Source organism: Salvelinus fontinalis, unplaced genomic scaffold, assembly GCF_029448725.1.
Source record: "Salvelinus fontinalis isolate EN_2023a unplaced genomic scaffold, ASM2944872v1 scaffold_0213, whole genome shotgun sequence".
Classification (NCBI taxonomy): domain Eukaryota; kingdom Metazoa; phylum Chordata; class Actinopteri; order Salmoniformes; family Salmonidae; genus Salvelinus; species Salvelinus fontinalis.
In genome coordinates this window covers 18623-42404 of record NW_026600422.1, presented here as the reverse complement: position 1 = coordinate 42404, position 23782 = coordinate 18623, and the positions used below count along the sequence as shown (strand labels likewise).

The window sequence follows — 23782 nt, the reverse complement described above, 5'->3', positions numbered from 1 at the left end:
TAGGCTACCTGCCTCCTCTAACCACTAGGCTACCTGCCTCCTCTAACCGCTAGGCTACCTGCCTCCTCTAACCGCTAGGCTACCTGCCTCCTCTAACCACTAGGCTACCTGCCTCCTCTAACCGCTAGGCTTACCTGCCGCCCCAATCATGTGTTATTTGTGGTAATTCATTGTATCTCACAGATGGAGTGGACATCCCAGAAGATTGATTTGGTGAAAGCAGCAGTAGAGAATGTTTTGGGCGTGTCAGAGATTATAGTATGAACTACGGGGGGGGGGGGGGGGGGGGGGGTTGGGGGGGGGGGGGGGGGGGTTGAGAGAAGTGTTTCCTTCCTCCCAGGCCGATGGCCGGTGTAGGATCTGTTAGGGCCAGAGTAGTGGGAAGAGGTGATGGGTTTGTTGGGGATAGTGGTGTGTATTTAGGGTTAGATGGTGGTGCAATTAACTATTTCCCATTTTTTTGTAATAAAAAAAAGAAGAAGAAGCAATTCACAGTCCGACTTGTGAAAGGTCGGAAAGCCACATGACGAGGGAGAGGGCAAATATTTTTTACAAGGAGCTGGATAGAACCTTTTTTTTCTTCTATTGTGTTATTGACTGTGCGTTTGTTTATTTCATGTGTTTTATTTTAATTTTATTTCACCTTTATTTAACCAGGTAAGCTAGTTGAGAACAAGTTCTCATTTACAACTGCGACCTGGCCAAGAATAAAGCAAAGCAGTGCGACAGAAACAACAACACAGAGTTACACATGGAATAAACAAGAGTACAATCAATAACACAATAGAAAAAAAGTCTATATACAGTGTGTGCAAATGGCGTGAGGTGGTAAGGCATTAAATAGGCCATAGTAGCGAAGTAATTACAATTTAGCAGATTAACACTGGAGTGATAAATGTGTAACTCTGTGTTGTTTGTGTCGCACTGCTTTGCTTTATCTTGGCCAGATCGTAGTTCTCAACTGGCCTACCTGGTTAAATAAAGGGGAAATAAAACTAAATTAAATAAAAAAGAAGGGGAATGACGTAGTCAACATAAATCTCCCCTCTCGCGAGACTGGCAGTTAAATTTGAAAACGGGCGGCAGACGCAGACACGACAAGCAGCGCGAGTTGTCAATAACAAGTAAGAACAAACGGAAATCTCAATTTATTTTTTTATCTGTTAAATGTTATTTATTTACTAAATAAACTTTATTGGCAATATTAATGCTTTTGTGAGACGTGTCATCCCCGTTTCCAACCTCTTTGGTACTGTTGAGACAATGTTTTTCTGCCTCAGTGTGTCCGTAGGGAGCTTGAGGAGTGGCTGGAAGGAGAGAAACGTTAGCTAGCTAGCTATTATTAGCTTTTAAAACAGTTAATTATTGCATAATAGAGGACTTTATGTGAGAACTATTCTAGCCGAAGAGGACGGGTGAGATATTCGTCTGGAATAGTGAAATGGGGTCATTTGAAGAAAGTTTCGCTAATTGAAACTAGAGCTAGATGGCCAACGTCATTAATACTGTAGCTGCTACAGCTGCTACGACGTTGGCTATGGTAGCTAAATACCAGGTAGCTAAATTAACGTCGAATAGCTACAAACAGTGCTTGTTGTTGGATGTTTAACCCAATTTTCCAGTCACATACCTCGACTACTTCCCTTCATTGTTTAATACGTTAACTAGGCTTATTGTCTTTTTTTGTATGCTAACAAGCCAACTAGTGTAGTTTAATGCTAGTTTGGTTTAACGCTAGTGTAGTTTATACCTGTGTTTGAATGATAAGGTTGTAGCTAACTGTCGGTTTTGTTTCTTCAGGAGAGAAAGATGACTGGGGAAAGTGAGTTGGCGATAAAAGAGGCGTTTCAGCGCGCTCAGAAAGGACACAATAACAAGGCTAAACTGGTGGCCAGTCTCAAGAACACGTACAACAAGGTACACACGCCTGTAAACACACCTGTAAACACACAAACACACCTGTAAACACACACCTAATCAATCAATCAAATGTATTTATAAAGCCCATTTTGCATCAGCCGATGTCACAAAGTGCTATACAGAAACCCAGCCTAAAACCACAAACGGCAAGCAATGCAGGTGTAGAAGCACGGTGGCTAGGAAAAACTCCCATGGTACACACACACACACATACTGTACAATAAGGTGTAAACACACATAGTGACACACACATGTTTAAATCACTGTTTCTGTTAATCCTCTTTCTATTACCAGCAAGAGAACCACCCAACCTGTTTCCTGTGTGTCTGTCTCTCTGTCCCGTCTCTAGTTGGAGGACAAGACATTGTTCCACGAGGAGTTTTTCCAGTACCTGAAGCACGCCATGATCGTGTACAAGAGAGAACCGGCTGTGGAAAACGTCATAGAGTTCGTCTCCAAATTCTCCACCAGCTTCCAGACGCCTTCCACCGAGGGAGGAGAGGAAGAGGACGATGAAGAAGAGGACGAGAACCCCTTCCTCAGTTACATGTTCAACTTCCTGTTGGAGGTACTACAACTCTGAGTCCCAAACTATCTCTTATGTACTGCATTGGTTTGAACCAGGGCCCTGTGGTAGTAGGCTAGGGTGGTATACCGTATACCCGGGGTATTTGTAAATATCCACATAAAATTTTTTCAATACCGTTGAAACAATACATTTTTTTATTTTATACATTTGAATATTTGTAGGTAGTAAAAAAAAAAAAAAAAGTAAATATTTGCAGTCAACTTGTGAAATACGTCAGGAGATATAAAGCAGATAACATTTTTCATTTCACCTGTCACGAATAATGTTTCATTATGAAGCTCACCTGTCACCATAATGTTTCATTATGAAGCTCACCTGTAGTCCCCAGTCACGTGCTTGTTTACAAGCACAACAATGAGGAGAGGCCTGAGCCTTGTGAGGCACTGTCACGTGCTTATTTACAAGCACAACGATGAGGAGAGACCTGAGCCTTGTGAGGCGCTGTCACGTGCTATGAGGAGAGGCCTGAGCCTTGTGAGGCGGTGTCACGTGCTATGAGGAGAGGCCTGAGCCTTGTGAGGCGGTGTCACGTGCTATGAGGAGAGGCCTGAGCCTTGTGAGGCGCTGTCACGTGCTATGAGGAGAGGCCTGAGCCTTGTGAGGCGCTGTCACGTGCTATGAGGAGAGGCCTGAGCCTTGTGAGGCGCTGTCACGTGCTATGAGGAGAGGCCTGAGCCTTGTGAGGCGCTGTCACGTGCTATGAGGAGAGGCCTGAGCCTTGTGAGGCGCTGTCACGTGCTATGAGGAGAGACCTGAGCCTTGTGAGGCGCTGTCACGTGCTATGAGGAGAGGCCTGAGCCTTGTGAGGCGCTGTCACGTGCTATGAGGAGAGGCCTGAGCCTTGTGAGGCGCTGTCACGTGCTATGAGGAGAGGCCTGAGCCTTGTGAGGCGGTGTCACGTGCTTATTTACAAGCACAACGATGAGGAGAGACCTGAGCCTTGTGAGGCGCTGTCACGTGCTATGAGGAGAGGCCTGAGCCTTGTGAGGCGGTGTCACGTGCTATGAGGAGAGGCCTGAGCCTTGTGAGGCGGTGTCACGTGCTATGAGGAGAGGCCTGAGCCTTGTGAGGCGCTGTCACGTGCTATGAGGAGAGGCCTGAGCCTTGTGAGGCGCTGTCACGTGCTATGAGGAGAGGCCTGAGCCTTGTGAGGCGCTGTCACGTGCTATGAGGAGAGGCCTGAGCCTTGTGAGGCGCTGTCACGTGCTATGAGGAGAGGCCTGAGCCTTGTGAGGCGCTGTCACGTGCTATGAGGAGAGGCCTGAGCCTTGTGAGGCGCTGTCACGTGCTATGAGGAGAGGCCTGAGCCTTGTGAGGCGCTGTCACGTGCTATGAGGAGAGGCCTGAGCCTTGTGACGCGTTGTCACGTGCTTATTTACAAGCACAGCAATGAGGAGAGGCCTGAGCCTTGTTATGTAGCACGTTATGTAGCTAAATATCTTAACTATTAAGTTAACTGTCTAACGTGCTAAATGCTCTGGAGTTGTGCATTTGGTTTGCTAACTTAGTAGCTAGTAATCTATCTAAAGACCCCCAAAGACTACGATTTTAGCCGTCTTATGCCACGATTTTGCCGTCCTAGACAAAAATTCCAAGTCGTGGGCAAATTCATAAGTCATAAACGATTGTCCGGACGTCTTGGCTGGTTCAGTGAGACAGGGTCTAGGTCTGCTGGTTCAGTACCACTACGTCTTGGCTGGTTCAGTGATACAGGGTCTAGGTCTGCTGGTTCAGTACCACTACGTCTTGGCTGGTTCAGTGTAACAGGGTCTAGGTCTGCTGGTTCAGTACCACTACGTCTTGGCTGGTTCAGTGAGACAGGGTCTAGGTCTGCTGGTTCAGTACCACTACGTCTTGGCTGGTTCAGTGATACAGGGTCTAGGTCTGCTGGTTCAGTACCACTACGTCTTGGCTGGTTCAGTGATACAGGGTCTAGGTCTGCTGGTTCAGTACCACTACGTCTTGGCTGGTTCAGTGTAACAGGGTCTAGGTCTGCTGGTTCAGTACCACTACGTCTTGGCTGGTTCAGTGTAACAGGGTCTAGGTCTGCTGGTTCAGTACCACTACGTCTTGGCTGGTTCAGTGAGACAGGGTCTAGGTCTGCTGGTTCAGTACCACTACATCTTGGCTGGTTCAGTGAGACAGGGTCTAGGTCTGCTGGTTCAGTACCACTACGTCTTGGCTGGTTCAGTGTGACAGGGTCTAGGTCTGCTGGTTCAGTGAGACAGGGTCTAGGTCTGCTGGTTCAGTGAGACAGGGTCTAGGTCTGCTGATTCAGTACCACTACGTCTTGGCTGGTTCAGTGAGACAGGGTCTAGGTCTGCTGGTTCAGTACCACTACGTCTTGGCTGGTTCAGTGAGACAGGGTCTAGGTCTGCTGGTTCAGTACCACTATGTCTTGGCTGGTTCAGTGAGACAGGGTCTAGGTCTGCTGGTTCAGTGAGACAGGGTCTAGGTCTGCTGGTTCAGTACCACTACGACTTGGCTGGTTCAGTGTAACAGGGTCTAGGTCTGCTGGTTCAGTGAGACAGGGTCTAGGTCTGCTGGTTCAGTACCACTACGTCTTGGCTGGTTCAGTGAGACAGGGTCTAGGTCTGCTGATTCAGTACCACTACATCTTGGCTGGTTCAGTGAGACAGGGTCTAGGTCTGCTGGTTCAGTGAGACAGGGTCTAGGTCTGCTGGTTCAGTACCACTACGTCTTGGCTGGTTCAGTGTAACAGGGTCTAGGTCTGCTGATTCAGTACCACTACGTCTTGGCTGGTTCAGTGTAACAGGGTCTAGGTCTGCTGATTCAGTACCACTACATCTTGGCTGGTTCAGTGAGACAGGGTCTAGGTCTGCTGGTTCAGTGAGACAGGGTCTAGGTCTGCTGGTTCAGTACCACTACGTCTTGGCTGGTTCAGTGAGACAGGGTCTAGGTCTGCTGGTTCAGTGAGACAGGGTCTAGGTCTGCTGGTTCAGTACCACTACGTCTTGGCTGGTTCAGTGAGACAGGGTCAAGGTCTGCTGGTTCAGTGTAACAGGGTCTAGGTCTGCTGGTTCAGTGAGACAGGGTCTAGGTCTGCTGGTTCAGTGAGACAGGGTCTAGGTCTGCTGGTTCAGTACCACTACGACTTGGCTGGTTCAGTGTAACAGGGTCTAGGTCTGCTGGTTCAGTGAGACAGGGTCTAGGTCTGCTGGTTCAGTGAGACAGGGTCTAGGTCTGCTGATTCAGTACCACTACGTCTTGGCTGGTTCAGTGAGACAGGGTCTAGGTCTGCTGGTTCAGTACCACTACGTCTTGGCTGGTTCAGTGTGACAGGGTCTAGGTCTGCTGATTCAGTACCACTACGTCTTGGCTGGTTCAGTGAGACAGGGTCTAGGTCTGCTGGTTCAGTACCATTACGTCTTGGCTCCTCGTTCAGTGTGACAGGGTCTAGGTCTGCTGGTTCAGTACCACTACGTCTTGGCTGGTTCAGTGTAACAGGGTCTAGGTCTGCTGGTTCAGTGTAACAGGGTCTAGGTCTGCTGGTTCAGTGTGACAGGGTCTAGGTCTGCTAGTTCAGTGTGACAGTGTCTAGGTCTGCTGGTTCAGTGTAACAGGGTCTAGGTCTGCTGGTTCAGTGTGACAGGGTCTAGGTCTGCTGATTCAGTGTAACAGGGTCTAGGTCTGCTGGTTCAGTGTAACAGGGTCTAGGTCTGCTGATTCAGTGTAACAGTGTCTAGGTCTGCTGGTTCAGTGTAACAGGGTCTAGGTCTGCTGGTTCAGTGTAACAGGGTCTAGGTCTGCTAGTTCAGTGTGACAGTGTCTAGGTCTGCTGGTTCAGTGTAACAGGGTCTAGGTCTGCTGGTTCAGTGTGACAGGGTCTAGGTCTGCTGATTCAGTGTGACAGGGTCTAGGTCTGCTGATTCAGTGTGACAGTGTCTAGGTCTGCTGGTTCAGTGTGACAGTGTCTAGGTCTGCTGGTTCAGTGTGACAGTGTCTAGGTCTGCTGGTTCAGTGTGACAGTGTCTAGGTCTGCTGGTTCAGTGTAACAGGGTCTAGGTCTGCTGGTTCAGTGTGACAGTGTCTAGGTCTGCTGGTTCAGTGTGACAGTGTCTAGGTCTGCTGATTCAGTGTAACAGGGTCTAGGTCTGCTGGTTCAGTGTGACAGTGTCTAGGTCTGCTGGTTCAGTGTGACAGTGTCTAGGTCTGCTGGTTCAGTGTGACAGTGTCTAGGTCTGCTGGTTCAGTGTGACAGTGTCTAGGTCTGCTGGTTCAGTGTGACAGTGTCTAGGTCTGCTGGTTCAGTGTGACAGTGTCTAGGTCTGCTGGTTCAGTGTGACAGTGTCTAGGTCTGCTGGTTCAGTGTGACAGTGTCTAGGTCTGCTGGTTCAGTGTGACAGTGTCTAGGTCTGCTGGTTCAGTGTGACAGTGTCTAGGTCTGCTGGTTCAGTGTGACAGTGTCTAGGTCTGCTGGTTCAGTGTGACAGTGTCTAGGTCTGCTGGTTCAGTGTGACAGTGTCTAGGTCTGCTGGTTCAGTGTGACAGTGTCTAGGTCTGCTGGTTCAGTGTGACAGTGTCTAGGTCTGCTGGTTCAGTGTGACAGTGTCTAGGTCTGCTGGTTCAGTGTGACAGTGTCTAGGTCTGCTGGTTCAGTGTGACAGTGTCTAGGTCTGCTGGTTCAGTGTGACAGTGTCTAGGTCTGCTGGTTCAGTGTGACAGGGTCTAGGTCTGCTGGTTCAGTGTGACAGGGTCTAGGTCTGCTAGTTCAGTGTGACAGTGTCTAGGTCTGCTAGTTCAGTGTGACAGTGTCTAGGTCTGCTGGTTCAGTGTGACAGGGTCTAGGTCTGCTAGTTCAGTGTGACAGTGTCTAGGTCTGCTGGTTCAGTGTGACAGTGTCTAGGTCTGCTGGTTCAGTGTGACAGTGTCTAGGTCTGCTGGTTCAGTGTGACAGTGTCTAGGTCTGCTGGTTCAGTGTGACAGTGTCTAGGTCTGCTGGTTCAGTGTGACAGGGTCTAGGTCTGCTGGTTCAGTGTGACAGTGTCTAGGTCTGCTGATTCAGTGTGACAGGGTCTAGGTCTGCTAGTTCAGTGTGACAGTGTCTAGGTCTGCTGGTTCAGTGTGACAGTGTCTAGGTCTGCTGGTTCAGTGTGACAGTGTCTAGGTCTGCTGGTTCAGTGTGACAGTGTCTAGGTCTGCTGGTTCAGTGTGACAGGGTCTAGGTCTGCTGGTTCAGTGTGACAGTGTCTAGGTCTGCTGGTTCAGTGTGACAGTGTCTAGGTCTGCTGGTTCAGTGTGACAGTGTCTAGGTCTGCTGGTTCAGTGTGACAGTGTCTAGGTCTGCTGGTTCAGTGTGACAGTGTCTAGGTCTGCTGGTTCAGTGTGACAGTGTCTAGGTCTGCTGGTTCAGTGTGACAGTGTCTAGGTCTGCTAGTTCAGTGTGACAGTGTCTAGGTCTGCTGGTTCAGTGTGACAGGGTCTAGGTCTGCTAGTTCAGTGTGACAGTGTCTAGGTCTGCTGGTTCAGTGTGACAGTGTCTAGGTCTGCTGGTTCAGTGTGACAGTGTCTAGGTCTGCTGGTTCAGTGTGACAGTGTCTAGGTCTGCTGGTTCAGTGTGACAGTGTCTAGGTCTGCTGGTTCAGTGTGACAGTGTCTAGGTCTGCTGGTTCAGTGTGACAGTGTCTAGGTCTGCTGGTTCAGTGTGACAGTGTCTAGGTCTGCTGGTTCAGTGTGACAGTGTCTAGGTCTGCTGGTTCAGTGTGACAGTGTCTAGGTCTGCTGGTTCAGTGTGACAGTGTCTAGGTCTGCTGGTTCAGTGTGACAGGGTCTAGGTCTGCTGGTTCAGTGTGACAGGGTCTAGGTCTGCAGGTTCAGTGTGACAGGGTCTAGGTCTGCTGGTTCAGTGTGACAGGGTCTAGGTCTGCTGGTTCAGTGTGACAGGGTCTAGGTCTGCTGGTTCAGTAGCACTACGTCTTGGCTGGTTCAGTGTGACAGTGTCTAGGTCTGCTGATTCAGTGTGACAGGGTCTAGGTCTGCTGGTTCAGTGTGACAGTGTCTAGGTCTGCTGGTTCAGTGTGACAGGGTCTAGGTCTGCTGGTTCAGTACCACTACATCTTGGCTGGCTCAGTGAGACAGGGTCTAGGTCTGCTGGTTCAGTACCACTACGTCTTGGCTGTTTCAGTGTGACAGGGTCTAGGTCTGCTGGTTCAGTGAGACAGGGTCTAGGTCTGCTGGTTCAGTGAGACAGGGTCTAGGTCTGCTGATTCAGTACCACTACGTCTTGGCTGGTTCAGTGAGACAAGGTCTAGGTCTGCTGGTTCAGTACCACTATGTCTTGGCTGGTTCAGTGAGACAGGGTCTAGGTCTGCTGGTTCAGTGAGACAGGGTCTAGGTCTGCTGGTTCAGTACCACTACGACTTGGCTGGTTCAGTGTAACAGGGTCTAGGTCTGCTGGTTCAGTGAGACAGGGTCTAGGTCTGCTGGTTCAGTACCACTACGTCTTGGCTGGTTCAGTGAGACAGGGTCTAGGTCTGCTGGTTCAGTGTAACAGGGTCTAGGTCTGCTGATTCAGTACCACTACATCTTGGCTGGTTCAGTGAGACAGGGTCTAGGTCTGCTGGTTCAGTGAGACAGGGTCTAGGTCTGCTGGTTCAGTACCACTATGTCTTGGCTGGTTCAGTGTAACAGGGTCTAGGTCTGCTGGTTCAGTACCACTACGTCTTGGCTGGTTCAGTGTAACAGGGTCTAGGTCTGCTGATTCAGTACCACTACATCTTGGCTGGTTCAGTGAGACAGGGTCTAGGTCTGCTGGTTCAGTGAGACAGGGTCTAGGTCTGCTGGTTCAGTACCACTACGTCTTGGCTGGTTCAGTGAGACAGGGTCTAGGTCTGCTGGTTCAGTGAGACAGGGTCTAGGTCTGCTGGTTCAGTACCACTACGTCTTGGCTGGTTCAGTGAGACAGGGTCTAGGTCTGCTGGTTCAGTGTAACAGGGTCTAGGTCTGCTGGTTCAGTGAGACAGGGTCTAGGTCTGCTGGTTCAGTGAGACAGGGTCTAGGTCTGCTGATTCAGTACCACTACGTCTTGGCTGGTTCAGTGAGACAGGGTCTAGGTCTGCTGGTTCAGTACCACTACGACTTGGCTGGTTCAGTGTAACAGGGTCTAGGTCTGCTGGTTCAGTGAGACAGGGTCTAGGTCTGCTGGTTCAGTGAGACAGGGTCTAGGTCTGCTGATTCAGTACCACTACGTCTTGGCTGGTTCAGTGAGACAGGGTCTAGGTCTGCTGGTTCAGTACCACTACGTCTTGGCTGGTTCAGTGTGACAGGGTCTAGGTCTGCTGATTCAGTACCACTACGTCTTGGCTGGTTCAGTGAGACAGGGTCTAGGTCTGCTGGTTCAGTACCACTACGTCTTGGCTCCTCGTTCAGTGTGACAGGGTCTAGGTCTGCTGGTTCAGTACCACTACGTCTTGGCTGGTTCAGTGTAACAGGGTCTAGGTCTGCTGGTTCAGTGTAACAGGGTCTAGGTCTGCTGGTTCAGTGTGACAGGGTCTAGGTCTGCTAGTTCAGTGTGACAGTGTCTAGGTCTGCTGGTTCAGTGTGACAGGGTCTAGGTCTGCTGGTTCAGTGTGACAGGGTCTAGGTCTGCTGATTCAGTGTAACAGGGTCTAGGTCTGCTGGTTCAGTGTAACAGGGTCTAGGTCTGCTGATTCAGTGTAACAGTGTCTAGGTCTGCTGGTTCAGTGTAACAGGGTCTAGGTCTGCTGATTCAGTACCACTACATCTTGGCTGGTTCAGTGAGACAGGGTCTAGGTCTGCTGGTTCAGTGAGACAGGGTCTAGGTCTGCTGGTTCAGTACCACTACGTCTTGGCTGGTTCAGTGTAACAGGGTCTAGGTCTGCTGATTCAGTACCACTACGTCTTGGCTGGTTCAGTGTAACCGGGTCTAGGTCTGCTGATTCAGTACCACTACATCTTGGCTGGTTCAGTGAGACAGGGTCTAGGTCTGCTGGTTCAGTGAGACAGGGTCTAGGTCTGCTGGTTCAGTACCACTACGTCTTGGCTGGTTCAGTGAGACAGGGTCTAGGTCTGCTGGTTCAGTGAGACAGGGTCTAGGTCTGCTGGTTCAGTACCACTACGTCTTGGCTGGTTCAGTGAGACAGGGTCTAGGTCTGCTGGTTCAGTGTAACAGGGTCTAGGTCTGCTGGTTCAGTGAGACAGGGTCTAGGTCTGCTGGTTCAGTGAGACAGGGTCTAGGTCTGCTGATTCAGTACCACTACGTCTTGGCTGGTTCAGTGAGACAGGGTCTAGGTCTGCTGGTTCAGTACCACTACGACTTGGCTGGTTCAGTGTAACAGGGTCTAGGTCTGCTGGTTCAGTGAGACAGGGTCTAGGTCTGCTGGTTCAGTGAGACAGGGTCTAGGTCTGCTGATTCAGTACCACTACGTCTTGGCTGGTTCAGTGAGACAGGGTCTAGGTCTGCTGGTTCAGTACCACTACGTCTTGGCTGGTTCAGTGTGACAGGGTCTAGGTCTGCTGATTCAGTACCACTACGTCTTGGCTGGTTCAGTGTAACAGGGTCTAGGTCTGCTGGTTCAGTACCACTACGTCTTGGCTCCTCGTTCAGTGTGACAGGGTCTAGGTCTGCTGGTTCAGTACCACTACGTCTTGGCTGGTTCAGTGTAACAGGGTCTAGGTCTGCTGGTTCAGTGTAACAGGGTCTAGGTCTGCTGGTTCAGTGTGACAGGGTCTAGGTCTGCTAGTTCAGTGTGACAGTGTCTAGGTCTGCTGGTTCAGTGTAACAGGGTCTAGGTCTGCTGGTTCAGTGTGACAGGGTCTAGGTCTGCTGATTCAGTGTAACAGGGTCTAGGTCTGCTGGTTCAGTGTAACAGGGTCTAGGTCTGCTGATTCAGTGTAACAGTGTCTAGGTCTGCTGGTTCAGTGTAACAGGGTCTAGGTCTGCTGGTTCAGTGTAACAGGGTCTAGGTCTGCTAGTTCAGTGTGACAGTGTCTAGGTCTGCTGGTTCAGTGTAACAGGGTCTAGGTCTGCTGGTTCAGTGTGACAGGGTCTAGGTCTGCTGATTCAGTGTGACAGGGTCTAGGTCTGCTGATTCAGTGTGACAGTGTCTAGGTCTGCTGGTTCAGTGTGACAGTGTCTAGGTCTGCTGGTTCAGTGTGACAGTGTCTAGGTCTGCTGGTTCAGTGTGACAGTGTCTAGGTCTGCTGGTTCAGTGTGACAGGGTCTAGGTCTGCTGGTTCAGTGTGACAGTGTCTAGGTCTGCTGGTTCAGTGTGACAGTGTCTAGGTCTGCTGATTCAGTGTAACAGGGTCTAGGTCTGCTGGTTCAGTGTGACAGTGTCTAGGTCTGCTGGTTCAGTGTGACAGTGTCTAGGTCTGCTGGTTCAGTGTGACAGTGTCTAGGTCTGCTGGTTCAGTGTGACAGTGTCTAGGTCTGCTGGTTCAGTGTGACAGTGTCTAGGTCTGCTGGTTCAGTGTGACAGTGTCTAGGTCTGCTGGTTCAGTGTGACAGTGTCTAGGTCTGCTGGTTCAGTGTGACAGTGTCTAGGTCTGCTGGTTCAGTGTGACAGTGTCTAGGTCTGCTGGTTCAGTGTGACAGTGTCTAGGTCTGCTGGTTCAGTGTGACAGTGTCTAGGTCTGCTGGTTCAGTGTGACAGTGTCTAGGTCTGCTGGTTCAGTGTGACAGTGTCTAGGTCTGCTGGTTCAGTGTGACAGTGTCTAGGTCTGCTGGTTCAGTGTGACAGTGTCTAGGTCTGCTGGTTCAGTGTGACAGTGTCTAGGTCTGCTGGTTCAGTGTGACAGTGTCTAGGTCTGCTGGTTCAGTGTGACAGGGTCTAGGTCTGCTGGTTCAGTGTGACAGGGTCTAGGTCTGCTAGTTCAGTGTGACAGTGTCTAGGTCTGCTAGTTCAGTGTGACAGTGTCTAGGTCTGCTGGTTCAGTGTGACAGGGTCTAGGTCTGCTAGTTCAGTGTGACAGTGTCTAGGTCTGCTGGTTCAGTGTGACAGTGTCTAGGTCTGCTGGTTCAGTGTGACAGTGTCTAGGTCTGCTGGTTCAGTGTGACAGTGTCTAGGTCTGCTGGTTCAGTGTGACAGTGTCTAGGTCTGCTGGTTCAGTGTGACAGGGTCTAGGTCTGCTGATTCAGTGTGACAGTGTCTAGGTCTGCTGATTCAGTGTGACAGGGTCTAGGTCTGCTAGTTCAGTGTGACAGGGTCTAGGTCTGCTGGTTCAGTGTGACAGGGTCTAGGTCTGCTGGTTCAGTGTGACAGTGTCTAGGTCTGCTGGTTCAGTGTGACAGGGTCTAGGTCTGCTGGTTCAGTGTGACTGTCTAGGTCTGCTAGTTCAGTGTGACAGTGTCTAGGTCTGCTAGTTCAGTGTGACAGTGTCTAGGTCTGCTAGTTCAGTGTGACAGTGTCTAGGTCTGCTGGTTCAGTGTGACAGGGTCTAGGTCTGCTGGTTCAGTGTAACAGGGTCTAGGTCTGCTGGTTCAGTGTGACAGTGTCTAGGTCTGCTGGTTCAGTGTGACAGTGTCTAGGTCTGCTGATTCAGTGTGACAGTGTCTAGGTCTGCTGGTTCAGTGTGACAGTGTCTAGGTCTGCTGGTTCAGTGTGACAGTGTCTAGGTCTGCTGGTTCAGTGTGACAGTGTCTAGGTCTGCTGGTTCAGTGTGACAGGGTCTAGGTCTGCTGGTTCAGTGTGACAGTGTCTAGGTCTGCTGGTTCAGTGTGACAGTGTCTAGGTCTGCTGGTTCAGTGTAACAGGGTCTAGGTCTGCTGGTTCAGTGTGACAGTGTCTAGGTCTGCTAGTTCAGTGTGACAGTGTCTAGGTCTGCTGGTTCAGTGTGACAGGGTCTAGGTCTGCTAGTTCAGTGTGACAGTGTCTAGGTCTGCTAGTTCAGTGTGACAGTGTCTAGGTCTGCTGGTTCAGTGTGACAGTGTCTAGGTCTGCTGGTTCAGTGTGACAGTGTCTAGGTCTGCTAGTTCAGTGTGACAGTGTCTAGGTCTGCTGGTTCAGTGTGACAGTGTCTAGGTCTGCTGGTTCAGTGTGACAGTGTCTAGGTCTGCTGGTTCAGTGTGACAGTGTCTAGGTCTGCTGGTTCAGTGTGACAGTGTCTAGGTCTGCTGGTTCAGTGTGACAGTGTCTAGGTCTGCTGGTTCAGTGTGACAGTGTCTAGGTCTGCTGGTTCAGTGTGACAGTGTCTAGGTCTGCTGGTTCAGTGTGACAGTGTCTAGGTCTGCTGGTTCAGTGTGACAGTGTCTAGGTCTGCTAGTTCAGTGTAACAGGGTCTAGGTCTGTTGGTTCAGTGTGACAGTGTCTAGGTCTGCTGGTTCAGTGTGACAGGGTCTAGGTCTGCTGGTTCAGTGTGACAGTGTCTAGGTCTGCTGGTTCAGTGTGACAGGGTCTAGGTCTGCTGGTTCAGTGTGACAGGGTCTAGGTCTGCTGGTTCAGTAGCACTACGTCTTGGCTGGTTCAGTGTGACAGTGTCTAGGTCTGCTGATTCAGTGTGACAGGGTCTAGGTCTGCTGGTTCAGTGTGACAGTGTCTAGGTCTGCTGATTCAGTGTGACAGGGTCTAGGTCTGCTGGTTCAGTGTGACAGGGTCTAGGTCTGCTGGTTCAGTAGCACTACGTGTGGTCGTAGGATCCGACAAAGCTCTGGAAGTCTGTCAGTTTTGTTTTGCTTTGATCTGATATAAATACAGGTTCTTAAAGGACCATGAAGTCCTGTACGTGTAGTATTGTTTTAGTCTGGTGATACTGGTGTCATGACAACACTACTCTGATGGTACCCCTGGACTGATCAGGACGTCTACAACGTCAGTAGTCAAGGTCTTGATGCTACTTCTCTGCTGCTAACCCAAGTGCCCCCCCCCCCCCCCCCCCCCTCCAGTCCCACAAGGCCAACAGCCACGCGGTGAGGTTCCGTGTGTGTCAGCTGATCAACAAGTTGCTAGGCAGCATGGCGGAGAACGCCCAGATCGACGATGACCTTTTTGACGGTATCCACCAGGCCATGTTGGTCCGAGTCACAGACAAGTTCCCCAACGTCAGGATCCAAGCCTCTCTGGCCATGGCTCGACTACAGGAACCGCAGAACCACCAATGTCCCACTGTTAATGGTACTGGTACTACTACAACACACTGGGTCCAGACCTCTCTGGTCACGACTAGACTACAGAACCACCACTGTTAATGGTACTGGTACTACTACAACACACTGGGTCCAGACCTCTCTGGTCACGACTAGACTACAGAACCACCACTGTTAATGGTACTGGTACTACTACAACACACTGGGTCCAGACCTCTCTGGTCACGACTAGACTACAGAACCACCATTGTTAATGGTACTGGTACTACTACAACACACTGGGTCCAGACCTCTCTGGTCACGACTAGACTACAGAACCACCACTGTTAATGGTACTGGTACTACTACAACACACTGGGTCCAGACCTCTCTGGTCACGACTAGACTACAGAACCACCACTGTTAATGGTACCGGTACTACTACAACACACTGGGTCCAGACCTCTCTGGTCACGACTAGACTACAGAACCACCACTGTTAATGGTACCGGTACTACTACAACACACTGGGTCCAGACCTCTCTGGTCACGACTAGACTACAGAACCACCACTGTTAATGGTACCGGTACTACTACAACACACTGGGTCCAGACCTCTCTGGTCACGACTAGACTACAGAACCACCACTGTTAATGGTACCGGTACTACTACAACACACTGGGTCCAGACCTCTCTGGTCACGACTAGACTACAGAACCACCACTGTTAATGGTACCGGTACTACTACAACACACTGGGTCCAGACCTCTCTGGTCACGACTAGACTACAGAACCACCACTGTTAATGGTACTGGTACTACTACAACACACTGGGTCCAGACCTCTCTGGTCACGACTAGACTACAGAACCACCATTGTTAATGGTACTGGTACTACTACAACACACTGGGTCCAGACCTCTCTGGTCACGACTAGACTACAGAACCACCACTGTTAATGGTACTGGTACTACTACAACACACTGGGTCCAGACCTCTCTGGTCACGACTAGACTACAGAACCACCACTGTTAATGGTACCGGTACTACTACAACACACTGGGTCCAGACCTCTCTGGTCACGACTAGACTACAGAACCACCACTGTTAATGGTACCGGTACTACTACAACACACTGGGTCCAGACCTCTCTGGTCACGACTAGACTACAGAACCACCACTGTTAATGGTACCGGTACTACTACAACACACTGGGTCCAGACCTCTCTGGTCACGACTAGACTACAGAACCACCACTGTTAATGGTACCGGTACTACTACAACACACTGGGTCCAGACCTCTCTGGTCACGACTAGACTACAGAACCACCACTGTTAATGGTACCGGTACTACTACAACACACTGGGTCCAGACCTCTCTGGTCACGACTAGACTACAGAACCACCACTGTTAATGGTACTGGTACTACTACAACACACTGGGTCCAGACCTCTCTGGTCACGACTAGACTACAGAACCACCACTGTTAATGGTACTGGTACTACTACAACACACTGGGTCCAGACCTCTCTGGTCACGACTAGACTACAGAACCACCACTGTTAATGGTACTGGTACTACTACAACACACTGGGTCCAGACCTCTCTGGTCACGACTAGACTACAGAACCACCACTGTTAATGGTACTGGTACTACTACAACACACTGGGTCCAGACCTCTCTGGTCACGACTAGACTACAGAACCACCACTGTTAATGGTACCGGTACTACTACAACACACTGGGTCCAGACCTCTCTGGTCACGACTAGACTACAGAACCACCACTGTTAATGGTACTGGTACTACTACAACACACTGGGTCCAGACCTCTCTGGTCACGACTAGACTACAGAACCACCACTGTTAATGGTACTGGTACTACTACAACACACTGGGTCCAGACCTCTCTGGTCACGACTAGACTACAGAACCACCACTGTTAATGGTACTGGTACTACTACAACACACTGGGTCCAGACCTCTCTGGTCACGACTAGACTACAGAACCACCACTGTTAATGGTACTGGTACTACTACAACACACTGGGTCCAGACCTCTCTGGTCACGACTAGACTACAGAACCACCACTGTTAATGGTACTGGTACTACTACAACACACTGGGTCCAGACCTCTCTGGTCACGACTAGACTACAGAACCACCACTGTTAATGGTACTGGTACTACTACAACACACTGGGTCCAGACCTCTCTGGTCACGACTAGACTACAGAACCACCACTGTTAATGGTACTGGTACTACTACAACACACTGGGTCCAGACCTCTCTGGTCACGACTAGACTACAGAACCACCACTGTTAATGGTACCGGTACTACTACAACACACTGGGTCCAGACCTCTCTGGTCACGACTAGACTACAGAACCACCACTGTTAATGGTACTGGTACTACTACAACACACTGGGTCCAGACCTCTCTGGTCACGACTAGACTACAGAACCACCACTGTTAATGGTACTGGTACTACTACAACACACTGGGTCCAGACCTCTCTGGTCACGACTAGACTACAGAACCACCACTGTTAATGGTACTGGTACTACTACAACACACTGGGTCCAGACCTCTCTGGTCACGACTAGACTACAGAACCACCACTGTTAATGGTACTGGTACTACTACAACACACTGGGTCCAGACCTCTCTGGTCACAACTAGACTACAGAACCACCACTGTTAATGGTACTGATACTACTACAACACACTGGGTCCAGACCTCTCTGGTCACGACTAGACTACAGAACCACCACTGTTAATGGTACTGGTACTACTACAACACACTGTCTGGGTCCAGACCTCTCTGGTCACGACTAGACTACAGAACCACCACTGTTAATGGTACTGGTACTACTACAACACACTGGGTCCAGACCTCTCTGGTCACGACTAGACTACAGAACCACCACTGTTAATGGTACTGGTACTACTACAACACACTGTCTGGGTCCAGACCTCTCTGGTCACGACTAGACTACAGAACCACCACTGTTAATGGTACCGGTACTACTACAACACACTGGGTCCAGACCTCTCTGGTCACGACTAGACTACAGAACCACCACTGTTAATGGTACTGGTACTACTACAACACACTGGGTCCAGACCTCTCTGGTCACGACTAGACTACAGAACCACCACTGTTAATGGTACTGGTACTACTACAACACACTGTCTGGGTCCAGACCTCTCTGGTCACGACTAGACTACAGAACCACCACTGTTAATGGTACTGGTACTACTACAACACACTGGGTCCAGACCTCTCTGGTCACGACTAGACTACAGAACCACCACTGTTAATGGTACTGGTACTACTACAACACACTGTCTGGGTCCAGACCTCTCTGGTCACGACTAGACTACAGAACCACCACTGTTAATGGTACTGGTACTACTACAACACACTGGGTCCAGACCTCTGGTCACGACTAGACTACAGAACCACCACTGTTAATGGTACTGGTACTACTACAACACACTGGGTCCAGACCTCTCTGGTCACGACTAGACTACAGAACCACCACTGTTAATGGTACTGGTACTACTACAACACACTGGGTCCAGACCTCTCTGGTCACGACTAGACTACAGAACCACCACTGTTAATGGTACTGGTACTACTACAACACACTGGGTCCAGACCTCTCTGGTCACGACTAGACTACAGAACCAGCACTGTTAATGGTACTGATACTACTACAACACACTGGGTCCAGACCTCTGGTCACGACTAGACTACAGAACCACCACTGTTAATGGTACTGGTACTACTACAACACACTGGGTCCAGACCTCTCTGGTCACGACTAGACTACAGAACCACCACTGTTAATGGTACTGGTACTACTACAACACACTGGGTCCAGACCTCTCTGGTCACGACTAGACTACAGAACCACCACTGTTAATGGTACCGGTACTACTACAACACACTGGGTCCAGACCTCTCTGGTCACGACTAGACTACAGAACCACCACTGTTAATGGTACTGGTACTACTACAACACACTGTCTGGGTCCAGACCTCTCTGGTCACGACTAGACTACAGAACCACCACTGTTAATGGTACTGGTACTACTACAACACACTGGGTCCAGACCTCTCTGGTCACGACTAGACTACAGAACCACCACTGTTAATGGTACTGGTACTACTACAACACACTGGGTCCAGACCTCTCTGGTCACGACTAGACTACAGAACCACCACTGTTAATGGTACTGGTACTACTACAACACACTGGGTCCAGACCTCTCTGGTCACGACTAGACTACAGAACCACCACTGTTAATGGTACTGGTACTACTACAACACACTGTCTGGGTCCAGACCTCTCTGGTCACGACTAGACTACAGAACCACCACTGTTAATGGTACTGGTACTACTACAACACACTGTCTGGGTCCAGACCTCTCTGGTCACGACTAGACTACAGAACCACCACTGTTAATGGTACTGGTACTACTACAACACACTGGGTCCAGACCTCTCTGGTCACGACTAGACTACAGAACCACCACTGTTAATGGTACTGGTACTACTACAACACACTGGGTCCAGACCTCTCTGGTCACGACTAGACTACAGAACCACCACTGTTAATGGTACTGGTACTACTACAACACACTGTCTGGGTCCAGACCTCTGGTCACGACTAGACTACAGAACCACCAATGTCCCACTGTTAATGGTACTGGTACTACTACAACACACTGGGTCCAGACCTCTCTGGTCACGACTAGACTACAGAACCACCACTGTTAATGGTACTGGTACTACTACAACACACTGGGTCCAGACCTCTCTGGTCACGACTAGACTACAGAACCACCACTGTTAATGGTACTGGTACTACTACAACACACTGGGTCCAGACCTCTCTGGTCACGACTAGACTACAGAACCACCACTGTTAATGGTACTGGTACTACTACAACACACTGTCTGGGTCCAGACCTCTCTGGTCACGACTAGACTACAGAACCACCACTGTTAATGGTACTGGTACTACTACAACACACTGGGTCCAGACCTCTCTGGTCACGACTAGACTACAGAACCACCACTGTTAATGGTACTGGTACTACTACAACACACTGGGTCCAGACCTCTCTGGTCACGACTAGACTACAGAACCACCACTGTTAATGGTACTGGTACTACTACAACACACTGGGTCCAGACCTCTCTGGTCACGACTAGACTACAGAACCACCACTGTTAATGGTACTGGTACTACTACAACACACTGGGTCCAGACCTCTCTGGTCACGACTAGACTACAGAACCACCACTGTTAATGGTACTGGTACTACTACAACACACTGGGTCCAGACCTCTCTGGTCACGACTAGACTACAGAACCACCACTGTTAATGGTACTGGTACTACTACAACACACTGGGTCCAGACCTCTCTGGTCACGACTAGACTACAGAACCACCACTGTTAATGGTACTGGTACTACTACAAACACACTGGGTCCAGACCTCTCTGGTCACGACTAGACTACAGAACCACCACTGTTAATGGTACTGGTACTACTACAACACACTGGGTCCAGACCTCTCTGGTCACGACTAGACTACAGAACCACCACTGTTAATGGTACTGGTACTACTACAACACACTGGGTCCAGACCTCTCTGGTCACGACTAGACTACAGAACCACCACTGTTAATGGTACTGGTACTACTACAACACACTGGGTCCAGACCTCTCTGGTCACGACTAGACTACAGAACCACCACTGTTAATGGTACTGGTACTACTACAACACACTGGGTCCAGACCTCTCTGGTCACGACTAGACTACAGAACCACCACTGTTAATGGTACTGGTACTACTACAACACACTGGGTCCAGACCTCTCTGGTCACGACTAGACTACAGAACCACCACTGTTAATGGTACTGGTACTACTACAACACACTGGGTCCAGACCTCTCTGGTCACGACTAGACTACAGAACCACCACTGTTAATGGTACTGGTACTACTACAACACACTGGGTCCAGACCTCTCTGGTCACGACTAGACTACAGAACCACCACTGTTAATGGTACTGGTACTACTACAAACACACTGGGTCCAGACCTCTCTGGTCACGACTAGACTACAGAACCACCACTGTTAATGGTACTGGTACTACTACAAACACACTGGGTCCAGACCTCTCTGGTCACGACTAGACTACAGAACCACCACTGTTAATGGTACTGGTACTACTACAAACACACTGGGTCCAGACCTCTCTGGTCACGACTAGACTACAGAACCACCACTGTTAATGGTACTGGTACTACTACAAACACACTGGGTCCAGACCTCTCTGGTCACGACTAGACTACAGAACCACCACTGTTAATGGTACTGGTACTACTACAACACACTGGGTCCAGACCTCTCTGGTCACGACTAGACTACAGAACCACCACTGTTAATGGTACCGGTACTACTACAACACACTGGGTCCAGACCTCTCTGGTCACGACTAGACTACAGAACCACCACTGTTAATGGTACCGGTACTACTACAACACACTGGGTCCAGACCTCTCTGGTCACGACTAGACTACAGAACCACCACTGTTAATGGTACTGGTACTACTACAACACACTGGGTCCAGACCTCTCTGGTCACGACTAGACTACAGAACCACCACTGTTAATGGTACCGGTACTACTACAACACACTGGGTCCAGACCTCTCTGGTCACGACTAGACTACAGAACCACCACTGTTAATGGTACCGGTACTACTACAACACACTGGGTCCAGACCTCTCTGGTCACGACTAGACTACAGAACCACCACTGTTAATGGTACTGGTACTACTACAACACACTGGGTCCAGACCTCTCTGGTCACGACTAGACTACAGAACCACCACTGTTAATGGTACCGGTACTACTACAACACACTGGGTCCAGACCTCTCTGGTCACGACTAGACTACAGAACCACCACTGTTAATGGTACTGGTACTACTACAACACACTGGGTCCAGACCTCTCTGGTCACGACTAGACTACAGAACCACCACTGTTAATGGTACTGGTACTACTACAAACACACTGGGTCCAGACCTCTCTGGTCACGACTAGACTACAGAACCACCACTGTTAATGGTACTGGTACTACTACAACACACTGGGTCCAGACCTCTCTGGTCACGACTAGACTACAGAACCACCACTGTTAATGGTACCGGTACTACTACAACACACTGGGTCCAGACCTCTCTGGTCACGACTAGACTACAGAACCACCACTGTTAATGGTACTGGTACTACTACAACACACTGGGTCCAGACCTCTCTGGTCACGACTAGACTACAGAACCACCACTGTTAATGGTACCGGTACTACTACAACACACTGGGTCCAGACCTCTCTGGTCACGACTAGACTACAGAACCACCACTGTTAATGGTACTGGTACTACTACAACACACTGGGTCCAGACCTCTCTGGTCACGACTAGACTACAGAACCACCACTGTTAATGGTACCGGTACTACTACAACACACTGGGTCCAGACCTCTCTGGTCACGACTAGACTACAGAACCACCACTGTTAATGGTACCGGTACTACTACAACACACTGGGTCCAGACCTCTCTGGTCACGACTAGACTACAGAACCACCACTGTTAATGGTACTGGTACTACTACAACACACTGGGTCCAGACCTCTCTGGTCACGACTAGACTACAGAACCACCACTGTTAATGGTACCGGTACTACTACAAACACACTGTCTGGGTCCAGACCTCTTTGGTCACGACTAGACTACAGAACCACCACTGTTAATGGTACTGGTACTACTACAACACACTGGGTCCAGACCTCTCTGGTCACGACTAGACTACAGAACCACCACTGTTAATGGTACTGGTACTACTACAACACACTGGGTCCAGACCTCTCTGGTCACGACTAGACTACAGAACCACCACTGTTAATGGTACCGGTACTACTACAAACACACTGTCTGGGTCCAGACCTCTCTGGTCACGACTAGACTACAGAACCACCACTGTTAATGGTACTGGTACTACTACAACACACTGGGTCCAGACCTCTCTGGTCACGACTAGACTACAGAACCACCACTGTTAATGGTACCGGTACTACTACAAACACACTGGGTCCAGACCTCTCTGGTCACGACTAGACTACAGAACCACCACTGTTAATGGTACTGGTACTACTACAACACACTGTCTGGGTCCAGACCTCTCTGGTCACGACTAGACTACAGAACCACCACTGTTAATGGTACTGGTACTACTACAACACACTGGGTCCAGACCTCTCTGGTCACGACTAGACTACAGAACCACCACTGTTAATGGTACTGGTACTACTACAACACACTGGGTCCAGACCTCTCTGGTCACGACTAGACTACAGAACCACCACTGTTAATGGTACTGGTACTACTACAACACACTGGGTCCAGACCTCTCTGGTCACGACTAGACTACAGAACCACCACTGTTAATGGTACTGGTACTACTACAACACACTGGGTCCAGACCTCTCTGGTCACGACTAGACTACAGAACCACCACTGTTAATGGTACTGGTACTACTACAACACACTGGGTCCAGACCTCTCTGGTCACGACTAGACTACAGAACCACCACTGTTAATGGTACCGGTACTACTACAACACACTGGGTCCAGACCTCTCTGGTCACGACTAGACTACAGAACCACCACTGTTAATGGTACCGGTACTACTACAACACACTGGGTCCAGACCTCTCTGGTCACGACTAGACTACAGAACCACCACTGTTAATGGTACTGGTACTACTACAACACACTGGGTCCAGACCTCTCTGGTCACGACTAGACTACAGAACCACCACTGTTAATGGTACCGGTACTACTACAACACACTGGGTCCAGACCTCTCTGGTCACGACTAGACTACAGAACCACCACTGTTAATGGTACTGGTACTACTACAACACACTGGGTCCAGACCTCTGTGGTCACGACTAGACTACAGAACCACCACTGTTAATGGTACTGGTACTACTACAACACACTGGGTCCAGACCTCTCTGGTCACGACTAGACTACAGAACCACCACTGTTAATGGTACTGGTACTACTACAACACACTGGGTCCAGACCTCTCTGGTCACGACTAGACTACAGAACCACCACTGTTAATGGT

At 49.8% G+C, this 23782-nt stretch overlaps 1 protein-coding gene across 5 annotated transcripts in view; it reads left to right on the top strand.

Annotated features, from left to right (window-relative positions):
* Nucleotides 1-1017: 1017 nt before the first annotated feature.
* LOC129844730 (condensin complex subunit 3-like) overlaps nucleotides 1018-23782 on the top strand; it is a 40191-nt gene continuing 17426 nt past the window's right edge. For 2 of the 5 annotated variants that reach the window (XM_055912794.1, XM_055912790.1), the window contains exons 1-4: nucleotides 1452-1555; nucleotides 1801-1917; nucleotides 2270-2488; nucleotides 14373-14601. In XM_055912794.1, the coding sequence (XP_055768769.1) occupies nucleotides 1487-1555; nucleotides 1801-1917; nucleotides 2270-2488; nucleotides 14373-14601 (634 nt within the window). In that variant the 5' untranslated portion in view covers nucleotides 1452-1486. Of the gene's footprint in view, nucleotides 1125-1289; nucleotides 1416-1451; nucleotides 1556-1800; nucleotides 1918-2269; nucleotides 2489-14372; nucleotides 14602-23782 lie in introns of those variants that run through there. The other 3 variants (XM_055912792.1, XM_055912793.1, XM_055912791.1) reach the window with 3 other exon arrangements.